Source organism: Ciconia boyciana, chromosome 3, assembly GCF_034638445.1.
Source record: "Ciconia boyciana chromosome 3, ASM3463844v1, whole genome shotgun sequence".
Lineage (NCBI taxonomy): Eukaryota > Metazoa > Chordata > Aves > Ciconiiformes > Ciconiidae > Ciconia > Ciconia boyciana.
The window spans coordinates 62,286,370-62,312,764 of NC_132936.1; the positions used below are offsets into that span (position 1 = coordinate 62,286,370).

General features: G+C 40.7%; 1 protein-coding gene across 1 annotated transcript in view; it reads right to left on the bottom strand.

Annotated features, from left to right (window-relative positions):
• Positions 1–14,430, bottom strand: part of SAMD3 (sterile alpha motif domain containing 3) — a 41,068-nt gene extending 26,638 nt beyond the window's left edge. The window contains exons 1-2 of the mRNA XM_072857907.1: positions 14,352–14,430; positions 13,402–13,591 (exon numbers count right to left, since the gene is read on the bottom strand). Coding sequence (XP_072714008.1) covers positions 13,402–13,591; positions 14,352–14,430 — 269 coding nt within the window. The remainder of the gene's footprint in view (positions 1–13,401; positions 13,592–14,351) is intronic.
• Between the last annotated feature and the right edge of the window lie 11,965 nt (positions 14,431–26,395).

The following is a 26,395-nucleotide window of genomic DNA, read 5'->3' on the forward strand; positions in this document are numbered from 1 at the left end:
GAAATTAAGATAGTTACCACAGTTGTTGAAATCTACACTGTATGTGTCTCAAGTTCGGAACCCTCCACTTGGTAGGTGAAAGCTCCCACGCAAAGACACATGGCTGGACTAGGCACGCTCTAGTGTCCCTTCCAAGTTGCAGTAGATTTTGGGTCTATGAAAGTCATGGAGGGAAATACTGCTAGACTTCAGCCAACATGAACAAGTTTTCACTCCTAAAGGTGTCTATGGTAGCCTATAAACAAGAGCTAGGTATGTAAATAAATATATATATAAATATAATTGTGAAGAGTTTTAGCAAGGCCTTCATTGGGAGGTTTTGCTAGCCAGCCTCTTTCAGATAAGGATGTGGGGGGGAAAAAAAAAAAACAAAAACAAACAGACAACCACCCATGGTAGCCAATACCTTTAGGCTGGCAAAATCAACTGCAATACCAATGGATGAGCATTTGCAATAGCTTAGTTTACACCACTTTGAAAGATTACTATATGTCTGGGAGGCAGATTATTCTGGGCCCCTATAGCCACAGTTATAGTCTCAATGCCTCCTTGAGTAGGTTAGCCTACAACTCCCAATCTTCTTGACCTGGTTATGCTGCCACACCATCTTGGCATCTTTTAATGTAGGCTGTTAGCTTGCAGGCTGGTAAAAGCTCTAAAGCCACGATATAACTTTACCAACCCCAGCACTACTGCAAACTGTAATGCAGTGCTGGAAAAAAATAAAAAATTTGGGTACTGTCATCTGACCCTCATAGTTATATTAACAGTAGTAGCAGTACTTACAGCACTACTGTTTCCCCATGCAAAACAGGTACAAAGTGGCCAAGCCTGCTGTCTCTCCAAGCTCACCAGATTTTATGGGACACAGATGGTTAACAGTAGATGCAGAGTGTAGTGACCTTCTATTAGTACTTTACAGGAAAAAGAAGGAAAAGCTGCACAAGAAGGGACAAACATATCCACACAGACACATTCGTGTCCTTTTTTGGTAATAAATTAATATACAAATGTGAAAATAAAACGGAACCCAGATTCTGAAATCACTTGGAAATCCCTCCTGTGCAAATAAAGTGCAGATGTTCAATGTAGGTAGCATCAACGAGGAGCTCTGCCGCCTATGAGTTTGAATCCTATATTTCCACTAACTTTACTGACGAAAGTGATGTAGCAGACAGGCTGCAAGTTACTACATACTATTTTCAACATGCTGTCTTTAAACTAGCTCAAAAATGTACAGAAGTTTAAAACGTGCAGTAATTTGTAGCTGAGCAGCACTGAAATTCCTGTTGTTGCTAATACCAGTGAAGTTGAATTGCCATTTCAAAAAGTGGAAGAGTTTAGCAGGTTCAGCTCAGGCCAACTGAACTGAACTGTACTCAGTTACTTGAAGAAAATAAAATTTTCTTGGAGTTGGGATGGCTAATAGCCAGGGAGGCATGGTAACTCTCCCCTCCACCAGTCCCTTCACATTTGCCAGTGCAACAAAAATACTCCAAATTCCGTTTCTCTTCAGCCTTACCCAACACAGAAAATACTTCCTTGCTGTCCAAACAAGATCCAAAAATTCCTTTAGTCTCCACAGTGCAAGAGATTCAATATTTTACTAGCTTTTGCTGAAATCATTGCTGCTGGGCAGTCATGTTAAATATGTGCAGTATTTTACAATGAAATACAAGTTTGTTTGAAAAGAGACACAACTCCACACTGAACTTTATCCCCAGAAATGCTCACATGCAAACTTGTTTAACTAGAACAACAGTTCAGTTAAACTGTACATGCACTGTGATTTATGCACATAGCCAAGACCTTCCTTGGTTGTGGAGAACAGCATTGCAGCTAGAGACTTAGGCACAAAAACACATAGCCTGTTTCTAACCATCCCTCTCTGGTCTTCCAGCTCACCTGAGACAGAGATAAGACCAAGATCCCAAAACGCAAATTACTACATCTTTTCTTTTCTCTCAGTTTGAGACATTTGATGCTGCAGCTAAATCAATCCGATGGCTAGCTGCTGCCAAATGCCAGTCCCCCTCTCCCCGTCACATGTATTGGGAAGCCTCTAACCATGCAGCAAGTTACTTCAAGGAGCTACAGTGATGAAATTCTTCATTTTTCTTCTTGGTTTGGTTTTCTCACTGTTTCGGTCCCCAAAATAGCTGCCCATGAGGTGAGACAAATACCAGCGCAGAGGAAGCAAGCTGGTCTCTATGTTTAGCTACAATATGGAACTGCATCCTAAAAAGCATCTCCTCAGCAAGGACACAACTAATCACAGAGCTTTTGACTCAGCTTTTGCAGATGACCACTTTACTTACTGTACTAAGTCACAGCACTCTTTCACACAGCTATTTGTTTCTTTGGCTCTGTTACAGCCTTACACTGCTCATGCACAGCATGTTTACTGAGACATTAAACTATAAAATAACATCAACCTTTTGTCTCCTTCAGCTGGCAAAAAAAACCCAAGCCAAAACAAAAAAAAACAACCCCCAAACCCCCACCTATTTGAATTATATAACCCCTGGGATCCCTAATCACAGGGAATATCTTGTTTTACTGCTAAAAAGGCAAAGATTCTACACACTTGCAGCATCACCCAGATCATTCGATTAAGATTTTAGATCATGGTCTCCAAGATCAGTGTCTTGTGCAACCTCATGCAGAGACACAAAACTGCCCGAATTAGCTGTAACAAGTCAGTAAAAATAATCTTGGCATCAATAGAGACAGCTTAATCAAGACTGCTGTGCAAAGTGCAGTAGAGACCTAGAAACAGGTTCAAACACTAGATCATATGATTTTGTCATTTTTAAGCTTCTGAGCATACTGGTAAGAAGGATCAGTTTCCTGCATCTATCTAGTTCATTTTTTTTTTTAAAAAAAAGGTGACTTAAAGGACAACTGAGCACACACATAAAGAGACTGTGTGCTACATGTTCTCCTCATTGTAGGTCTACTTTACTGAAGTCCATGAGTCTGTGGCACCCATTGCTACATCTTGTATCAGCTTAGGTCCCAGTAACTCAGAGGACATTACAGTTGAGTAGAACCTTGACGACATCAATGGGTTCCCACGTTTGGCACGTCCAGAGAAAACACAGCACATGGGTGGAGCCTCAACAGATTCTCATTTTTCACAGGTGAAGGTCTAGCCTTTCACATGTCTACACCAAACATCAGCAAGAGACTCCTGTCTGAAGATCCGTAGGCTGGAAAAAAGTCCATGTCTACAAAGCCAAGGAAGAAACAGAAGAGAAAAGAAAACCTAGAACTTGTAGATGTGAAGGAAAGGAAGAGTCTGCAGCTATAGAAAATGTTCCATTTCACTAACACATGTATTATATGCTTTCAACTTTATCACCATATTTAGGGTTGTAAAAGTTATTTCTATCAAAAGGAAGAAGTTATGACAGACGATGAAATACCAAGAGAAACTCTTTTTTCCCCTCTCAATAGTAGGATAAAATAGGGCGCTCTTTTCTATTCACAGTTCTGAGATCTGTGCCTGAAAGATTCTCATGCCTTTCCCTTCATGTGCTTCACTGCTGTTCCCTACTTTCCAGCACAAATGCACAGTTTCCCAGTTATTCCCTAAAGCCTGGGATTTGCAGTCTACCTAGTGCTTGATGATGTCTTCTACTTTTTCAGTTCCCACTAAACACAGGGGCAGGTATCGTTTAGACTGAGCAAGAGGTTACCCGCAGCAGCGTTAGCTTCAGCAAGGCTAGGACGCGGGAGCTGACAGACACACTGTAGCTGCCCATTTCCCAGAGCAGCTTTAGTTTCAGCTTTTCCTGCAATACCCTTGCTATAGAAATCATCACATTCAGTACGAGCACAAAGTTACAGACAAAATTAATCAGCTTTAAAGAAAGTCTGTGAGATACAAACACAACCCTCTTCTAGAGGGAGTCAAGATTTTTTGACAGTTTCCATTCTGAGGAGCTGCATCATGCAAGTGAAGGCTCTGCACTTCCATCTCATGCGAGGGCAGCAGCTGTAGGTTACAGATGGGGGGAGAGAAAATGCTCCTTAGGGAATCTGACTGACAGAACTGCCAGCTAAATCAGGCCATTTTAATGAAACAGTGTTTATTTGCATTCACCCATGAAAGATGTGTTATACTGTATCCAAAGAATTTTATGTATTTGGGGTTTTTTTGTTGTTGTTTTTATGACTTTGCTAGACCTTAACAAGGCAATGCAGTTAGTATCTCCCACAAGTAATTTGTGAGAGCTAGCTTATTTCTGCTGTGGAAGAAAGGAGATTTAACATTTTTTTTCCTGTAAACTTTTGTGGAAGGCTCACAGCACCATATCAATAAATTCAGCTCTGCTGACCTCAGGCACTCCAAAACCATGAGTCCAGTTGCTTCGACTTCCAAAACACTGAGGCAACAAGCACAGAGAACATATTATTGTGAGTCTTCTAATTTTTTTAATTTAAGTTAGTATTCTTAAGTTTTCTGCTGCAATGACAGAGACATAAAATGCTGACTTTAAAAAGAGCGGCAGAAATTCTCACAACCACGTAAATTGAAGACCTAAATTTAAAGAATCTCCTCCAAACCCCTACACAAAACAAACTAAAACCCACAGATATAACAGTTTTTATGAAGACAGAATAACAACCGAAGTGAAGTTATCAGGAATCGTTAAAAAGAAATTATTTTTCTATTATGATACATCATTCAACAGGAGAATCTACTACTGAAACAATAAATAGCTTCAGAAGTATTGAGACAAATTCATAGAAGAAAGATTCAATCAATCATTTAAAATTAATGGGCTAGATGCAATTTAGGGTTTTGGAATCCCTAAACATTAGTTGTTGCAAAGGTATAATCAAAGGAAGCATCTGATGTCTGTACTTCTGAACAGAACAGACAGACAGTACTTCTTTCCTTCTACTACTGACCATTGTCAAATACTTAACATGGGGGTTTTTTATGGCTGCTTTTCATGTCCATATGAACTAACTGAAAAAGAGATCATCACGTCTACTAGAAATAATTCTGATGTTATCAACAAGAAGGTTTCTGCATAGAAACTATGAAACTCTTAAGTTATATATAAGAGGCACAGTCCAGCTAAGATTTTCTTTGTTGGAGTATAGCTGCATATGTGTATATATTAATACATATAAAACTAATATTTGCTCTCTTGTGTAAAAGGAACAAAATAATCTGAAATAATTGGCTACACAACAATTTTTCATGCTAGCTACTCTCTCTCTCTTTTCTTTCTTTTCTTCTTTTTAAAGCACAACCATAAGTGTGTTTCTGATAAAACACATTAAACACAGACGAACAGTATCTATGTATGGGTAATGGGGAAGCAAAGGAAGGAGCTCTATAAAGATCATTATCAGAATGACATGTCAAAATTAAAACACACCTAGGGTGCAGCTATCCAGTAGTCAGTGCAGTTGCCTACAGTCCGACCAAACAAGATGCGAGACTGCCCTAGCTAAGGAGATGTACAGTATCGTTAACGTAGCTCCGTGCTCAGCTCACCGCCAGTCCCTATCAGCAGGGTGTTATTAGTGCAAGCATTGCACTAGTGCACGCTGGCGGGTGCCTGACCTCGAGAGGGCTTGCAGTGAGCAAGCCAGCCCCACTGAGGAAATGAATGAACAGTGGTTTGCAACCATGCAGGCCAACATGGCCATCTTGGAGATGGGAGAAAAGTTTATTTTAAAATAAATATTCCAATTTACTGTTCTTGGTATCAGCCCAAGTTTGTGGGCACCAGCACCAACATACTGTCAATGCTGGCAACGGCCTTATACGAACACTTGGCAGGCTCAGGTTTAGTTGAACACTGACCACATCTTCCAAATTCGCAGCAAATAGAGAAGTTCAAGGCTGTCAAGGCTGGCCAGAAGATCTGTTATCCTGCTTGTGCACGTAAGCCTGCTCTGAGCAAATTACTTCAAGGCATTCGGACAGTAAATCTGTTACACAACACTCAAGAGCTACAGAACACGTTTTTGTAGAAAGAATAAATGTACAAATGAACCTGTATCAGGACATCACTCTTGAAGGAAAACAGCTGGACCACCGTATTGGAAACTGTGAAAAAGGGATGCATTAGGGATGTCATTCGATAAGCAAACACCTTGAGGAAAGGCAGACAGGATGTATAAACCAACCAATAAAAGGTTGGTTTTTCACAGCAGTGTCAGGTATTTACAAGTAACAACAGCCTCTGTCTTAGCAACAAGATAAACACCAGGCTGCCAGGAGCCATCAGTCTGCTGGTACTCCAATACAGAAGAGCAGGTATATGGGAAATGTATTTTTTGAATAGTCCTCTGTAGCTATCTTATTGTCTTCACAGAAAAGCACTGCTTCAAGATTAATCTTCTTGGGAGGTTAACAAAAAGACTGGCTGTTTTTACTTCTATAGTTGCTAGCAAAAAGTTATTCCACTGAGGTAACTTGCAAACCTCATCTGGTTATACAGATGCACAATTTCAATACCAGAAAAACAAAATTATACAATTGCTGCATCCACTTACTATTTATTTTTGTGTTTAAACAATCTTCCTTGATATTTTTGTAATATTTAGTAATACAGAAGAGTGTATTTAACATAGTTGTTAGGACTATCTACACAGGAAACATACAGGGAAACTTTGAGCCAATTCACCAGCCCTAATAATCCATAAAAGCACCCATGAATTCATTTCAAGCAAAACCATGCCACTTATTGAGGCTGTAGTTGCATGGGTCTTTGGGGGAAAAAACCAAACAAAACCAAAAACCCAACCCACAAAATTTTAAGTTCTTCTTTTTCAGATTGGATTAAATTAATGAGGAGATAGAGATTACAAGTGTAACCCTGGCCAAACAGTGATCATTTGAACTGTACATTTAAACCAACCCCACTGAATTAAACCAACCCCTGGGAGAACTGACTCTAGAAGTGGTTATATGAACTGCTTTGCTGCCATGTAAGTGAGTGAGGTGGGAACACCCACTAAGGAAGAGTGGAAGTCATCATTGTTCTTAGCTGCTCTTCTAAATCTGGCCTGATGAGAAATGGGTCCCTACCCTCCTTCTTACTCAGAATAAAACACTCTGGACTGTCTTATTTGCAGAACCACCTCCCCATATTACCACAGCTTCTCTTTCCCTGTTAGTTAAGATGAGAGACTAGGGGAGAGAAACACATGCACAGACTTGAAACATTCCAAATCTAAAGCAATGGAAAAAACCCCACTAGCTGATCTAACAGAAATATCGATCAACATTATGCCAAAATACAAAAAATAGTCACCATTAATCTGATGTGAAAAACCACTTTTCACCATGGCACATAAATCCATAGACTGGAACTTGAGTAAAGAAAACCAACAAACCAGCCAACCCACCTTTCAAAGTAAGTATATTAGCAGAATAGACAGGGGGGTTACTTTTATACTCTAGCCTAAGAATCTATCATTATATTATAGTCAAAGCAACTTTTTGTGTTCCCATAATCAAATTTTTAAGACAAACTTCTTGTTCAATCCTTCACAACCTGCTTATAGCCGACATAATTTATATGCTTGAGAGCATATAAAACATTAAAATTTTCCATCGGTTGTTGAAAATGCAGTAAGTGAGTACTGTAGGGAAAGGAAAGCAGGAAGAAAAGGAAAACAAAATATCAAACCTAAACTCTATAATATTACATTTATCAGTGTGGGTCAAGTCATAGACATATCTAAACAGCAGCATTCACTTCCAAAAACAGTGTTTAGCTTGGGAGGAACCTAGTGCAGCAGTTAATGGGCGCAAGGGCTGTTCAGTTCCATCCTCAGTCAGTTGAAACAGCTGTTTTGGAGAAAGACATTTGCCAGTTTCTCATGTGACCTTTAAAGAGAAGCCCTCATAAAATTGACTCAGGTCTTCCAGACTACAAATCATCACAGCTCCACTGACTTTTAGGGCACCCACTACTTCACCGAGAAGGGGCACTTCCATTTACAGCAGCAGACTTCCCTCCTCTTCTGCTCCTTTGCCCCAAGGTGAACTGGCACTGCTCCTTTACAGTCCCTTTCCCTTAACAGGCCATTATGGGCCTTTGAAAGCTATTATTGACAACATTTGCTGAGAACATTTCCTAAAGCCAGTCTATTCTGGGTTACGCCGATTCATACAACCCATTTAAAACTCTTTATACAGCACAAGGCAAATTACTCATCATTAATTTAAAATAAGCATCCTTTAGAAGTACAGGCTAAAACCCATCATTGCAAGATCATTTTAATGGTTTATTCAGAGGGTTTTAAGTGATTTGGGTTTGTTTTGTTGGCAACGATGCTGACAGGATCTTTGGGGTTTTTGTTTTGTTCTTTTGAAGCTCATAGCAGGACTTTATTTTAAAAGCGTTAACTATGTGATTCAGTGAGCCTCTCCTCTGTTCCCAGACAGCCTTATCCCTAACTCCTTGTTACTTTTTTAAAGTTATAAAATTGATATTTTTACAGAAAGACCTCCCCTTATCTCAGAATATCAGACTGATGGTGAAGCCATCAGTCACATCTATGGGGGAGAAATTCTAGCAGGCAGGAATAAAGCGGGGTAAGAACCAGCAGAGAAAGCTTCACAAACAAGAAAACAAATTGCCTTGAAAGAGGAACGGCACTCTCAATGCTGACTGCCTGTCTCAAAGGGGAAAAGCATGTGTAGGAAAAAAAAGAAAAAGAAAAAAAACACCCAACAAAACCTCCTTGCCTTGCCTTCAGTTTTTAAGACGACTCATTTTGATACCCAAGGAAAACGAGCGTGCAAATGGAGCTAGCATGTCTACCTTGCCAAGTGCTATATTTAAGGTGCCCCAAGCACACAATTTTTTTATAGCTATATTCCACTCCGTAATGATTAATTTGCCAGATTGTTGTTGAAAACACATCTGTAAAAGAGGATTTTTAAAAACTAAACAAATAAAGGCAAACCTGCATCTTGCCCTCTGCATGAAGCAACTGAGATAGTGAACAAGGACTGAGGATGGAGGGTAGAAAAAAAATGCCACTATTCGATTATTTCATTCAGTCAAATCCAAATAAGTTTCTGCTCCTGCTGTTTTCTAAATATACCTGGATATACCGGAATCTGGCCTCCAATAATCAAGAACACTTTTTATAAAGTATCTGTTTAATCTTAACAAAGCAAAAATAAGTGTTTATGTCATTTTCAAAAGGTAAGGAAAACATAGTAAATGCATGATAAACTCACTTTTGCTTTAGCACTCTGTGATCAATTAGTCCTTCTTCATTTTCAGTTGAGCACAAATATTTTTTCTGCTCCACAGGATCAGAAGAATTTAACATTTGTCTGTCAGTAGCCCTGAAAGAAAAAAAAAAAAAGGAAAGAAAAAAAAGGATTTTCCACTATCAAGTTTTGTGCAGTTTATAGAAAAGAGGTATTTTAGGGTTCTAAAATACCAGTGGCAGACACAGAAAAGGAGAAAAATTAACATATTGGATAGTCATGATTTTATGCGATGCTAATGTCTCTTAATCGATCTCTCAGTTCAATTATCAAACTCTGACAAGTTAAAATTAAAACTGTAAATAGTACTGCCTAGTGATATTCTAATTACTACACAGTTACTAACCCCAAGAAAATAAACCTTGTCAGGGTTGCAGGATAACTGCCATCTCCATATCCCGGCGTCTCCTAATCTCTGGGAATACCTAACCATCACAGTACGCAAGGGGTGGGGTGAAGGAGCAATTTACACAGAATAGTAAGGCAGGTTCTATTCAACTAGAACTTTGTTTTTTCTGGAGGCTAAGTCCATCTTGAACCTTCAAGTCAGCTTTGCATTACTTCAACCACTCTAGAAGATCTCCGAACGCCGCCTGGCCTCGCATCCCGCTGTTCCTGGTTATTTGCTCCAACTCCAGCCTGTCGCTAGCACCAAAGCCTCCAGATACCCACTTTGCCATGCGCCAGTCCAAGCCACTGCTTTCCATTTAACCTTTGCATCCACCTCTCTCCCTCCTCACGTTCCTGTTATTTCTTCTTCTCCTTTTGTTGGTAGAAGCCAACATCAACAGTTTTACCCTGCACAGGGGGAAAGGCAGAGCTAAGATAGGGGCTACTATACACTGCCAAGAATTCATGGCAGCCATCAACCTTTTTTTTTTGGCAGGGGGCGGAGGGACACAACACAGCTTCCTTTCTGTACCTCATCTCTTCAGAGCCTCTGAACGCCAAAGATGCTTTATAAACTGTTCCAGCCTCAGCTGCACTCACACATGAAAGGCTATTATTGGAAGTGACATTAACATTTGCCAAGTTTATACGGGGAGTTTCCCCTTTTCATGAATCAATACATGTCTTTTTGTCAACACATGTCTATCCAGTTAAAACCAGAAAAATCCAGTATGTTCTCTATGTGGCTCCTAGAAACAATTGATCTTGGAATTGGAAAGCATCTTGATGTTTACCTGGTAACATCGGTGTGAGCTCCTCATATGCACATAAACACAGTTTCTACTGCATGACCCAGAACACTTCCACCTTACCAGTGACAGACACAAGTTGCTATTTCTGTGTCTAATCCAAACTGCTGGAGATGTCACATTCAGTGTCCTTTCACAAGTCCATTACTTCCACACAGAAAGCGTTCACCTACCATACTCAAAACTCCATGTCCAACCAACAGCTTTATTTCTGTTCCTAGCAGAGAGGCGAGCTAAGCACAGTTCACACGCAGTTAGATGATGTGCTGCGGACACCAGGATAAAAAGGTGGCCAGCCAGGAGTGCACCAACAAGCACCGGGGAGACCATTCACATGAGAAATACGACAAGGAAATACAACAGCATTTGGAAGCTCCTCAGTGGTTTCAGCTGACCCAGGAGGAGACAGCTACGGTGCTGCTTTCTCCCCTGCCCTGAGCAACGTTGTCTCCACCCTGGCCCTGGTACTGGCAGGGTGAGCTAGTTCTGGGAACTGGCCTGACTGAGAAATAATTCTGCAAAACAGAAAAGCTGGCTGGTTTTCATCTGGGCTCAAGCACCGCAGGAGAAGGGCTAGGAACACGCAGACTCAGTTTTCACACTTGTCCCATGCTGCTGTGGGACCACACGCTCAGCTACGGATGCAACTAACAGTGAATCTTAGGGCAGTAACTTTGCTCATGCAACCAAGACTGCAATCCAGCCTAACACTGCTGAGCAACAGAGGAAACGTGAGTTCACTGCCCATTTATTGCGGATCTATGCATTTTTGGTTTTGTCACATATTCTGTTATTCTAAGTCAAAACAGCTTACAAAGAAAATAATTTTATTACATTACTTCAAAAGAGTGTCTCATACACTTTATTCTAGTCATGAGTCCCTGAATTAGGTCAAAACAAATTATTCTTAGAGGACTTTGTTCAAGATGTACCAAACAGACAAAATAATTTCCGACTACATCACTAAGACAAGTGCTCCAGAGTTAAGAAGTGAGTTACAGCTACCTGCACATAAGGATACAGCTTTTAGTTTTATAGTAAAATTCTATTTTTACTGCAGGAGCCTTTCACCATTCTATATCCCAAACTGCATGAAATATCTTGATTTTTTACTAATCCTAAAATAGATGACTGAATGCATTTCTTAAACGTGCTTGAGTTTTATTCTGTGGTTCTTGACTCTGATAAAATGTTTCAGAAACAGCAGCTTATTTACCTAACTTCCCTGTAAATAGAGGAATACCAGCATCTTATTTTCCAGGCAAGAAGACTAGGTAGGGAAAGATTTTAAGGTAAATTATATTCACTAATATTTAAGATTTTGAGCATTTGATTTTTTTTGGAGTCTGCAGAACTTCACAGAAAAGCTGTGCTCTCGCACTACTGCGACTGCATGCTCTTTGTGAGACAGTAAGGCCTGACTTGCAGGACTTGAGAAGTACACAGGGAATGGTCACACCTGAGACACAGTCTAGCCAAACACCCCTGACAAAGTCAAGGATGAAATCTAAATATCCAAAGCAGCATTCAAACTGCCTGAAGCATAAGAACACATTTTCTTCTTCTGAAATCCCCTGCTGAAATCACTATGTATCCACCGCACTTTGGATGAAGTACAGGGCCCACATACAGTAGTCTTCTTCACAGCAGACACCTGCTCTACCTCCAAAGAGGGAGCTTCCTATAAATCAAGTGAGGCAAGACCCTGGTGCAGAGAACAAAGATTGGCTGTGATTGCATACTTCAGGTCTACGATAAGTCATGCATGCGGTGACAGTCTTCTTCCTGCACTCCCCCCTTCCCTCCAATGATGCAAGACCATTTACCCAAGGGGTTGCATAAATACTTCCACAAGGACAAGAGGATGTATCTCCGTGAGCAGTTTAGTTCTGCTCTTGAGTGCAATTTGGTTGGAAATAGCCCAGTCATCACCATTTACCATACTTTGGTTTGCACTGTGGAGTCATCTCAGAGTGCACAGCCTGGACCCCTTTTGGATGAAGGCAAATACTACAGAGAATGCTTTACAGATCTACTACTGGGCTACTACTGTGTAGTAATGCAGGCTTAGTGCTAGAGTGCTTTCCTTCAAAAAATAGCATTTTGCATCCATGGCAAGCCATTCTCTACTCTCAGAGTTCTTGGGCTTAGAAGAAACCACTCTGAGAACTCAGGATGTCTCTCCTCAGCCAAGACATCCAGAAAAAGTAACCCTGCAAGACTTAAATAGATCAGAATGGAGGGGAGAGATGGGGGAGGAACCAACCAACCAACCCACCCACCCAAAACCCCCCAACCAACCCACATCAAAACACCCAGCCAGAAAAGACCTGCAAACCACCTCTGCCCCTCCCCAAAAGACACCCCAAACAAACAAAAGAAACACTGCTCATCCAAGAGCCTGAACATGCTCAGTGAAGACAATCTCTGGGGAATTGGTTTTCTAAAAATCTATCTACTTCCACACAGTGGGATTATTAAATGCTTACACCTAGATCAAATTCAGAGCTTCCTTTGAGAGACTGCATTTAAATATACCTGTGACAAAAACACTATCTCTGGCTAAATTATGATTTTACTCTAAGGCTTACAGACATTTAAAAGTAAGTGCTTCAAAAGCTTAGTATCACAAATACAGAAAATTTCAGCTATAGTGAAAGTTTGATGATGCCTCATCCAAACAAAAATTAGGTCCTAGAACTGAAAATGAAGAGCAGTTTAAATTAATTAATGGTGTTGTTCAGGAGTTTTGATGCCCTGTTTAAAACCACAAGGTAATAGCCTTATTTTGCATTTCACATGCTGTTAGAGATATTCAAAGTATAAAAAACAGTTACAACTTACAGCTGTAGAGCTAGTAAATGCCAGTTTTAAAATGCTATGAAAAGAATACAACTATACCCAGACTGATATTTTCTGGGCCATGTACAAACTCACCCACTGATTACTTCTGGAAATTTTGGAGAAGCTGCTTCACAACAGTATGTAAGGGATTCTAGCCCACTTTTTTGTTGCTGGTATTTATTAATCAGGTCCATCAGCACTGCCTGGTGCCCAATCTTCTTCACCAGCTGTTGCACCATACGATCATTAAGAGCCAGAAGAGCTGCTCCACTTACTTCTTCTTCTGCAGATTGAAGGGGATTAAAGAATTACTGTAAAATAACTTTATAGTTACAGTAACATTCTGTATGCCTAAAAACATTATGATGGAGGACAGGCCAAACGCAAGGATGCTTTCTACTGCTGACGGTCTTCTTCAGCTGCTAAAAAGATGATGGTTTAGCTACTGTCCTTTCCCAGGCAGTGCCAGGAGTCTTGGTCACTGGCCAGACACCTTCCCCTGACAAAAAGACAAGTCTGATACAGAACTCACATACAGAAGCAGTGAGCTGACTATTTTAATACTTTAAATCAGGCCTCGCTTAGCCCCCAGCACACTGTTACTTCATTAATGAAGGAAAGCAAGGTTTTTAAGAGAGCACACCACAGATAGCCTGTTCACATAACAGTTTCTCACGCACTCATGAGAGTGTTTATACGCTCAGCTATAAAACATTTACACACTACAGTTGCATTATTTCAAAAGATTTATACAATATAAAATAGGCCCTGTCAAGCCCTTTATAGTGCCAGCTCTGATTCGAGAAGGTGCATCTATTCATATACAGGCTTAATCTCATCCCCCAGCATTTCTCAGAGACTTCATGATAAATCTGCATTTATTTTGATATATCAGATCTATGTCAGTTCTCACCCTAATAAATTTCTATAAAAGTCTGAAGTTAGCATATATATATATACATGCCCCAAAACAATGTAGGCAGTGCCAATTAAATGCATAGGAAGAAATACTAAACAAACCCCACACAAACAAAAACGCTTACCACGAAACTTAGGAACTAGTTCTCCTAAATTTCTCTGTCTCAACCAGTTGCAGACTTGATCAACCGACCAATTTTCCATCTTCAGGTGTTGCAATGCTAGATTTCACTGTGGAATGAAAAGAGGATTATTTTTATGCTGAACGCTAAACTGAACTCCAACATACTGTAGGAAAAAAAATGCACTTAGCAAATAATGTTACACTTACATGCTCTGAATAAAAATAGTGCAAAATAATCCAACTAATGCCTGGTGCAAGTGGCAGTTTCCTTGGATCCCTTTCTTCACCTCCTCTCCCTTCCCTGCTTTCCCTCTACTCTAAGAGACAGCCTCATTCCTTATAAAACACGACCTGCTCCAGTACCATTAACACCCAGGTTTCCACACAGAGAAGAAAAAAGGTGTGAAATTCACCACCACCACGCTCATCAGGAAATGGCTGACATTTTACAGAGAGCAAAAAAACCCCCACCCACTAGCAGGTAAGAGTCTGTCACATACATCTTTATAGTAAATCAAGCACCTTAACCCTCTCTGCGCCGCCAAGCAGGTACTCGAGCAAACACTTAGCCCACAGTTACCAACAATTAGGGGCAATAAAGCTCCTGGAAAACGCAGGGGAGCGGACTGCCCCTCCTGTTGCCTGCCAGCCCATGCCTCAGGCTCCAGCGCTCCCCGGGCAGGCGCAGCGGCCCTGGGCGGGAGGGGCGCGGGGGGACGCTCCCCGGCAGCCGGCGGGGCCGGGGCGCGGAGCCCGAGCCCGAGCCCCAGCCCCAGCCCCAGCGCCGGGAGGATCCAGCACCTACCGTGTGCCCCTTCCCCGAAGGGCTGGCTGAATGGCGAGGGGGGTACCCCGCATCCCAGTACCGACAGCAGCCGCCTCAAGAGAAGGCTACTTACAAAGCCAGAGCTTGCCCTACCCTGCCAACTCCTTGACAGCTGAACACTCGCTCCGAGGGTGATTTTCTTATTAACGTGTTTGAGCACTACTGCATAAAGGAGCACCAAGTGCGCCATGACTGTGCTTGCAATCCACAGCAAACAACACTAGAGGGAATTATCCAAGCAAGTTTTTCGGATGAGAACACGAGTGTCTGGCATCGTTGGCCAAACGTTCGCTTGCTTAAAATCCATCCACGCACGTACCCTGAGCCCGCAGTGAACTCCAGGCTAACATGGGGCTTCACCCACACAAACCTCATCAGGATCTGGTCCACTGCCCTACAAAAAAAAATGCGCACCATCCCTGAATAAAAAACTTCTCTTCTCATCCTTCAACAACAGAGACCCCCAAAACAGATGCACTTCAGCTCGTGCTCTTGTGCCAGTAGACTTCAACAACTTAAAAGGGTTAAGTTTAAGAGGAATGTCTTTCCGAATTACATGAGTGGATCTAATTTGATATGACAACAGTAGCCATACAACTCCTCCCCCAGGCTAAGCAGCAATAACAGGGTGTGAAAAGTCATTATTTGTTGAGAACTCTGGTGTAAATTAAAAATCACACCTTCCTGTCACACTTCTTACTTCCTTGCAAAGAGTAGGGCAAAAACAAAAAAAAGGCTCCAAAAGCTTGAAAGATAAAACGGAATGCAAAGCAGAAAGATACTTGCCGTATCAACCAAGCAGTGTAAAAGTAGAGAGATACATTAAAATGGTGGAAAGGTCACTGCTTCATCCTGTAAGAAGACTAGCATTCTAGAACAGTCCTGCTAACGCAGACATGCAGATACCAACGTTTCAAAAAGTGTCAAGCGAACTACAGCCATGCACAATACCCACCTTCAGCCCTGTGTGGCTGACCCTACACCAAAATGTCCATTTGCACATGGAAGTGCAGGCTGTACACCTTAGGGGGAGGGAAGTGCTGACAGTTCAGAGGCTGTTTTAGAAAAATCAGATTATCTGTATTAAGGATCACTACACGCAAATAATTTGAAATGCTTCTCAGAAGTGATCTCACTTACTTGCATGTACTATAGATAAAGGAGCTCGGAAAAGAGCACGCTAGTCTTCTAGCAGCATAATGGAGGCAATGAGAACGACTGAGCATGGATGCTGATATTTGTCTTCATTAATGATCCTATTTATTACAGTAGCATCGAAAGACTATCCAGTGAAGGGTTCCCTGTGCTCAGTGTGGTAAAACACGTGAATATTTATAGTCTTCAATCAACTCTTAAAAGTCAGAACAACAATGGCAACATTTTAAGGACAGACAGTATTTTAGCAATTTACAGCGTAACTTCAAGTCAAGTTCAGAACAGTTCTAAGTGTGAGTGATCCCTGTTTGATAATAAATACACCCAATCACTGGGACCCATTTCTTCAAACACCCAGGGTGAATGTCTATCATTAGGACTTAACCAGCCCTGGTTGATGAACTTAAGTAATGAAATTAATGAAAATTAATTTTCCTTAGGATGAGTCAGGACAACACTTGCTTGTACTGTAAAATCCTTCAAGACTGAAGGATGAAAGTCTTGGGTTTTAATGAGATCAGGCTAAAGACCTATCTATAGTACAGATTTCTGCTGATGTAGTTGGTTAAACAATAGCAAGAGATGAGGCTCCTGACCAGCACGCCTGAGCTGGCAGGAGATCCATACTGCACATGCACTAATTTACCATGCAGCTTATTTTACGAGAAGATATAATCAGCTACCATCAAGTTGAAGTGACACTTCTAAATTAATAAACCTTTAGGTCAAAACGTTTTAGAGAGGAAAAGTGAGTTATTGTATCTACTTTACATGTGGACTTGTGAGAAAGAGTCTATGACATCACAGACTACAAATGCTTTTTGCCTTTAACAGGCCTCTACGTGGTTGTCACTGGGGTCAGAATTAAGGTTAATTTTAGTACATTTTAGTACAAGAGTGAGGAATGTGATGCGTGCACATCTATACATCGCAGCTATGTGGCGCATTTTGTACAGGGCCAGGTCTCAAAGTTGCAAGTGTGATGAATAGAAATTGGTGCATACCAAATATATAAGTAAAGTATCCTGTGTGCATTTCTTGATGCTATCATATTTTGTTTTTAACTTTGTATGCATTACAGAGACTTTATTTTTTTCTTTCCACTTACTACCAACCTATTTTTAAAATAATTAAAAATATATTCAAGCAACTTTATAGAAGGCAGAATATGTCATCTTGGATCCAGTGCTGGGTTATCATGAAAAGAACGTCAGTTGTCCACAAACCTTTTCAATAATACATAGGGAAATACTCCAAGAGAGCACCTTGGCCTCCCTGCCGCCCCAAGAAAATGCTGACAACTTATTGCTGACATTTATCAGTCACACACTAGCACGAAGCATTGCCCTGCACGCTCACAGAAATGGCCGAATGAAGCAATGTGAGGGGAGGGAAAGAAAATTCAAATACCAATGTAGGAGCAAATCTCAAAGTGCACATTTCAGTTCTAATTTCCATGCTATTGTAGAGTAAGACACATGCAGCTGCAAGGTCAGGAGACATACAAATATACAGCAGATACAAGAGAAAATCCGTATCACCTAAGAGTAAGGCTACAGAAGAAGATTTAGGAAGAAAACATCCACAACCATTACTTAGCTGTAGATAAAGAGGAACAAGCCAGACAGTCCTTGTAATCCTTGATCAGAGTTAAGGGGAATATCAAGAGGAACATGTTCATCTATTGAGCTCATCAAGCAAATTCCTCTGCTGCAGGAATTAACTCTGAAGAATATTATAAAAAAAATCTCTTTCCTTAATACATTTGCTTACTATTAAACATGCAGTTTCTAGTATCCAAGTTTTTACTATAAGAACTTTAAAAATATTTTCATCTGTACTATCTACAGTCCTACTGGAAAAATGAGCTGTCCCACTTCAGCAACAAGATTCAACCCAAGTACCAAGTTCTCCTCTCTATTACAGCTGTACAAGTTATTTGGTAATTTGAAAGGAAGAAAAGAAAGTTAATTTGACTGTGTTTTAAGGTGATTTAATACTCATACGGATGAGACACTGTCATTGCTATCACTGGCAACAGTGCACAAGCCATGAAATAATACATTTAGCTATACAACAAAATTGCTTTATTTTTTGAAGAACACAGCTTCTGGAAGTAAGCCCCTGTAAAATCAAACCCTTTTATATTCAACTTTAAGAAAACTGTGTCAAATTAAAAATACAAGGTTACTGGATATTGAGAACAGGGAAAAAAACAAGTAAAGGTTAAAAATTCATGAATCACAAACATGAAATCTTATATACCACAAAGAAAGCAATCAGGTTGAAAGTCTTCAGTACAACACAGGGACTGCTTCAGAAAACTAAAGAAAAAAAGTAATTTCTTCTTGTAAGTGATATCACACTGACTTTTCTTTTTTTCCCAGAACAGAAGTACGCATTTCTCTCCAGGACCATCGGTACTTTTGATCATGTCGCTGTTTGTGGGCTTAGCAAAGGACTCCAGCTCCTGTCACTGAGCAGTGCAGAGACCTCTGATACTTAAGCCCTGCAGCGCGATTCCACAGTAGCCTAAATCCCAGCAGTCATAATCCAGCCCTCTTCTTTGCAGCCGTCCGTGTGATCATGCAATCAGCACTTCAGGCTAAGCTGAAAACATAATTTTTTTGGCATGGGTGGGGTTTGGATGGATCAGTGCCTTTAACCCATTCCCTGGCCAATTGGGTGAAAATAGATGGTGGAACCGTACCCCTGGATTCATCTAGCAAGCATAGAGAGAAACAATGCATTACAACTGTGAAGATTTCTATCTTAACGGAACATTGATTTGTAAAGTTAGGCCAGAAACCCAAACTGTGAGTAGCAACTATTCCACCTCCAAAAAAAATTGGGAAATGAACCCATCTCCTTTCCCTCAAATCATTTTACTTGACTTATTCTGGCTCTGCTTCTTGCAAGGTTACTCTTGCTCCCATTTGAAGCCCATTCACACTTTCCTGGTGAATAAGACTCATGCTAATAAGATGTAGAATATGCATAATAATGAGGCTAATCCATTAATTACTGAGAAGGATGGGTGCAAGGTTCTATTATTTGCTTGCTCCACTCTTGATTTAGAATCATAAATCAGTTCAGAGAGCTGAATCAGCAGACAGTCATAGTGACCTTACAAAAAATGGTTAAGGGTAGCTGAAAATAAGGGCTTACCAAGTCTATTCTCATGAAAAAGGGTTGGTGGTGATTTATAAGTGGTTCAGTTGGCAGATCCTCAAAGGTGCTAATGTTTGACAAAGCTGCTCTCTCTTCTTCCTAAGGGATGGATACAGAAAACTTTTTAGCCTGAGTAACATCTAGAAAGTGATGCATATCCTTAAGTGAGTCTGTGTAGCTGACCTGTGACATAAGTTGGGGTTCCCATGTGGAACCACAAGATACATGGCATTTACATGGTTTTCCCAGCAAGTAAGCAAGTAATCTACACAGCACTTACGCATTCAATACACAGGAGGTGCTCTAAAATATATCAGTTGAATTTTTTTTACATGCTTTAATTGTTCTTATTCTGTATTACACTCAGCACTTAAAGTAAGATCTTTTTAGTCACATTTAAACAGTGAAGCAGTACACCAGTACAGTTGGTATACATTTTAAAGTGGAAAAAATATGCAGGATTTGTCCCTCAAGAACTCCTTACCTGCACTGTCCTTCCAGATTCACAGGGAGTGCAACAAACAATTGCACATCTCTCTTAAACGAGTCTTACATTAACACAAGATTTTTTCAAAGAGTGACTCAATCATGCCCAAAGTCAGGATTTGACCTCACTGAGAAGGGTCTTTGCTAGTCTCTGTGAAAGGTACCATCATCGGGCACGGCCACATGTCTGAGATAGCTGATCAACCTCAAAAAGAGCTACTAGCTAGATCCAGAAATATTTACCAGGCAGCAAAGAAACAAGAACGTCAACAAAGTTTTTGAATTGTCCTGGCATTTGATCAGTTGGATGAAATACAGCCAGGTAGGGCAGTGAGAGTTACTGGGAAGACATACAAGAAAACCCTGACACTGAACAAACTGCTCTCACTGGTACAAGTGACTGCACGCAATCAGTTTTGGCCAGCCAGTGAGAACCTGTCCAGAGGTCCCTTTTCAGGTGGTCACTGCATAACTGGGAAAACTAGAGCCTACTACACTTTATGAATAATTAGGAGGATGCTCATAGCTTATCAGCACTTCGAAAGAGTAAAGCAAGCGAATGTGTTTAAAGCACAGGAACCAACTCTGACTAGCTCAGGCATAGACACCTCTGGTTTTTGTTTGACTCATGCTGAAGACAGAGCCGTGGGGTGGCTGGGGGCATGGCCGGTCTCTCCTGCACTAGCCCTTCCTTCCTCCCGCAGCGAGCTGGGCAGGACACCCCGGGCAGGAGGAGTCATGCACCTCCCCGGTAACAGATACTGATTTCTTTTAGGAATCACGGAGTCAAAGAGCGGAGCACCACTGCTAAGCAATGCATGCCAGCACCTAGCACTTCTGGATTGCTATCTTAGCATGATTGAGGATTGCTGAATTATATGGTTACTAACCACTGACAGCATTCCTCCTCCAGTTTATCCATCACACGCGTATGGAGATGATGATGAGTAATTAAGTTTTAACACATTTCATGGTGCACATTTTTTGTTTTATACTAGTAATTCATAATGACAGATCCAGTCAGTCATACATTTTTGTGTTAAGGAATTGTGTTGGCATATGAAGCCAGGTGAGGTGGGTATGATTGAGCTAGATGGTAAAAACCAAACAGGCTGTCTCATAGGCCTATTTTATACACTAGAAGCAGCAGTTTAACTAATTTGGCATCCATTGGCACAAACTCTCAATGTACAGGGTGTTCTAAAGGATGAACTAAGTAATGCATTACTGATCCAAAATAGATGTCCCCACGGGGTGATTGCATTTATTTAGTTCATTGATGTTTAGGGCATACATAGCCATTTCTTCAGATTGTAGCCTTACAATTAAGAATATAACCATACCAAACTGGTCATTACTGCCCACTGCCTGTGTGTTACTGTCTCCTTATCACAACCAGTTGAAGAAGTCATGTAAACACATTTGATACAAGAACTTCAGCTGAAACCACCAATGGAAAAATAATCAATAATCTCTATCTGCAAGATGGAAATAGGGAAGTAGAGAGTTTGAACATCTGTAAGCTCCCATTGCTGTTTTTGTTATGATAATGTAACTGTGACATAAGTAAAAGAATTCATGAGCCCACTTGAAGGACTGTTTCATCCTGCTTTTTGCCCCTTTTTCAGCTATGCTAATTTATGATGCCCTGAAAAAACAAACCAACCCCAAACACATAAGGACCTATATATGTATAACCATTTGTTCTAGTGACAGTGGTGTACATTTCCCAGTCTAAGGGTAGATTGAGATTGCCTCTGTAGACAGCCTATCAATTAGTGAGTCCACATGCCAGTTGCTTGCTGTAATCTACACTTTTCAGGACTTCTGAATTATTTATGTAAAGAGAAACTTCTCAGTTTGAGAGATTCACTTCAAGTTGCCCCGAGCTTCTTGGTTAGCACATAGGATACATGGAAACTACTCTTAAATCCCTGCTTCAGATTAGGTTGAGCAGGGCTTTGGGAATATGGTTTACGCCTTCAGGCTGTCAACCATTACAGGCTGGGGTGGGATAGTCGTTTGGAGGGGAGGGGGTGTCAGAAAAGGCCTGACCTCAGCTTAAATGCCTTCTCCAGGAGAGGGGCCGGGGCGAGGATCTCAAGGGAAAGTAAACAGCTCACTCCAGGCTGAAGATAGGTAGATATAGTGCATTCAAAACAGCCACATAATGTTCGTGTTATGCTTGTATGGTGAATTAATGAATTAATGAACTCAAATTTGTTTTCCAAAATAGCTAAAAGTAATCAGCTTTGTGATTCAGTGTCAGGCGGTTACAGTGTATATGGGAAAATGTAAGGGTTCACTGATTTACCTTTGTTCACTCATTCTGTGGCTCCTAAACCTACGCATTTTATAAATAAATCTTTTCTGACTGTAGGTCTTGTTTGCATTGCAGACAGTCAGACTGAAGCAATACAACTCCAAAAGAGGTGTGAAATTCTTATGCATGTGTCTTAAGTAGAGTGTTAATGTCAAAACATCATTTAACTGTTAAAATGCTAATAATTTTAAGGAAATGCGCATCCCAAACAGCTACACACATCGCAGGTTATTTGTATTTAGTTATAGACACCGACCAAATACAATAAAACATACTTTGGTATACATGGTTCAGCAGTCAAGGATAAGCAGTATACCAAGATCTTCCCCCCCAAAGTCACGTTGGCTGGCTTTAATAAAACCAGGAATGAAGGCACTTTTCTACCCAGGAAAGAGCACAGGGGTGCTTCTGACAGATGGTCAATGTTGCCATACTCTGCATTTCATCTTTCTCTGACAAATACCAGGAAAATTCCATTTTGAAATAATTCTTCTTTCCAGAAATACATAACAATATTGTTGTATTGATATTCCCAGTCACTTTTTTCTCATTTGCATCATCCTTGGGATCCTACCCAAAGAGAGCACAGACAGCTTACTCACACACAGCCAGTATACATACACTCACACACAGATATATTAGTAAGCTTTTATGGATGCAGTAGTATAAAGATAGGCATACACACTCAAATAAGTATTTATGGATGCCATAAAATCATAGCATTTGTGATCTGAATGCAAGAAAACCTATTAAAATTACTTTGTTTTCCTTGTTGAATGGAAGACCAGAATAATCATTTCCCCAACCCCCCAAGATCTAATTAAAAATACTATATTAACTTCATGTAAGTAAGTAAACTGCTTGGGATTTGTTACTCCTATGTTTCACCATATCTCTTTACTAGTAATTACTACTCAGGGATATATTGTAAGATGTTAATAATGTAGCTGTCAAATACAGCCGAGGGGAATACTTAAAACTGGGCATTTATGAGAGACACTGTGATGTGGAAACCATGCTTAGTAGAGAATCAAAAAACTTTCAGAGATGAATATGTTTTTTGGTCCAAAACTTTATGCTAATTCATGTCATTTTAAAAAAAATAACATTCTCTTCTTCCCTTTTCTCATTGTTTGATTAAAGAAGAAGCCCTACGCAGTCCCTTTGCCTGGCAGCTCCCTTCTGGATGCTCTGTTGCTCAGCTGATATAAGCACTGCAGGTGCTGTTGTGAAACAAGCCACTGGCACTGAAAAAAGCTGTCCCTGTCCCCTCTTCCACCTCCTCATTTTCCTGCCCACACTGCCCCATCCCTCCTGCCAGCACCAATGCTCTGTGGCCATACAAGCCAGATCAGGGGACCAAGACCACTGAAAACTGAGAAGGTGGTTAGTTTACTGTCATATCTTGTCCCCTGTCCAGTTCATCGTACAGTCGTACAAGTACTTGTGCTGATGAAAGGGAGGTGGTGGTGCAAAGATGGCAAAGAGCTACCACGGGTTTATGAGGGAAGACTTCGTCATTTTGGTAACAGTGTTGGCTTAAAATATTTATTGAACTAGTGCCTGACTTAAATAAGGATGTAGACAAACAGTCATTTTGGAAAGAGCTGCCCTGATGTGAAGCATTACCTCCAGCTGCTTATTGTTTCTCGGCTGGAAAGCTGTTAAAACCAAGCTGTTTGGGTACTCCTGAATGCCAGTTTAGCTATGCAGTAGGTGATCACTGGCACAGCAGGCATGATACCTTAAACTACCACAGCTGTTTTTCACAATGACTCTGACCAAAACTTTAGATGCCAAGTGGGTTAGTCTTCATCATCTTTAGAGTCACACTGATCTCCATATTTGCAGCAGTTCTTACAAATCATACTGGTAGGAATGTCTGCTAAGGGGACAATGAGGGAAAGCAGGACTTCCTGCAGGTTAGGGGATGGCTTGCCTCTGGGATCCTCCAGACATTTCATCTCATCCATGCTTTATTGCTCCTGGAGTCCTGGGCAATGGCTGGTCCTGCGATTTCTCCATTTTTCTGAGGTTGATATTGCTGCTGCTGTTCACTCAGGCTCAGTCTTCTGAAAACAGTGTTCATCAGATCCAAATTCAGTGCAGAACAGATTCAGTCTTTAGGCTTGATGTGAGTCCGTGGGGCTCCATTTACATGTTTGCAGCAGAAATGGCTGGGGTAGTCGCTTAGGAAGTCAGTGCTTCAGCTGTGTCTTACTGCTGCTTGGCAGCTCATTACTCCCTGGTTTCAAACAGTCAATGGAAGAGAAGGCATTCATGGCCACTTTAATATAAAGTCAGGGCTTAAATCCTCTTTGTTAGTTTAACTTAAGTTGTTGGACTGCGGTGGGCAGACAGGTTTCATTACCATTTTGATGTGGATGAGATAATGTTTAGCAATAGATGAGGGGCGAAGGGAGAAATCAGCATTACTAGGCAACTTGATTTATTTAAGACTGCTGGTATTTGGAATTTCTCACATTACACTTGCAAATCTTGTGTTCCTTATAAGTGCAGACAGATGTTTCTTTTTTCATATCTTCTTGCCTAAGTATAGTTGGGAGTTTAGGATCTTTAATAACATCCTCAAAATCTTGAGTCCTCCTCCTGCCACAGCATGAGTTCTGGGGTGCTGTAGTGCTGGAGCTCAGATGTCCTGTCATAGCTCATGCCAGTCCAACATCGTGCCAGGCTGTGTCTAGAGCATAGCATAGCATAGCACAGGACAGGTTCTCCGTGGCTGTAAAAAGGGTATACGCATCTCTGCAGAATACGGAGGTGGGTTGCTCTTCATTCAGTACAACCCACAGGTGCCATGGTTCACCCTCCAGCCTGTGCTCTGGGGTCCTGGGTGAACCTGGGGAGAGCTCAGCAGCGCTTTTGTCCTGCTGCCTGGCGCAGAGCAGGGAGATGGTGGGGAAAGCACAGCTGCATAAGCAGCCTTGAAATGGGTCCTGACAATTATTTATGTCCTCTTTTTTTTTAATTGAAAAATCTGACAACCTCAGGATTGCTTTGCCCTTCACATTGCCTTGTCCTATGTTGACTAAGGGTTGTCCGTGTTCTTAATTGCCAATGATATACAGATGTTAAGATTATATGGTTGAATGTATCTTTACAGCTTTAAAGTCTATGAAGTATCTAAAACTCAGCTATATCTTAAAGGGCTAAAAATAATCAATGGTGACTGTTATTACTTATATAATTAAAAATGTAATTAAGGCAATCAAAGGGTAGCACAGTGACTGCTAAATGAAGTTTCAAACGCTACCATACAGCAATACTTCTATCACACTTAGTCTAACATTTTTATAAATGCTTGTAAAGATACAAGGTATATTATCAATGATGTTTTGCAAAGCTGTCTGCAAATCCAGTTTTACTGAGAGGAAATAATTACATTCCCAGTTTTGACTCTTAGGATCTCTTGACATTAAAGAATTACACCAAACTGCTCCAAAGAGATTAACAGCTTTTCATCAGTATTTCTATAATGCGTGTCCCTGCTAGGATAGTGAATTATGAAAGCAAGCCACAGCTAATTCTGCATTACTTTAAAATACTGAGCTATAAACTGGGTTAGTTTAAGAACTGTTCCACAACCACCTCAACCTTCTTTGCTGTACAGACAGCAAATTTCAGAAAAGAGACCCCTGAAATTCCTTCCAGCTGCCTGTGTTAGTGTGTGTGTATGTAATATTGATATGCGATCTTATTTACAGTAGGAGTTTTTGGAAATAACTGGCTATTGTTCCCTACTTGGAAGGATAAAGTAAAAGAATTGAAGTCAAAGGAAGTTTTGGGTGAGTGAGAACATGAAATTTGACCCTAGTACATGGGCTGAAATAGCACAAATGAAATGCTCATGGCTGGGGAAAACAGGAACGAAAGGAACAACTCCAAATGTTCACAAACTGCAAGAACAATGCAGAACAAAACTGGTTTTAAAAGTTGCTTTATAGCCGAGAATGTTAACATGCTCCTTTGTGCCAAGCGTGTCTTACATGTATTGTTGGTTTTGACCAAACAGCGATCAAATTTTATAGAATTTCAGTATAATAAAAAGTATCATAGAGCACTG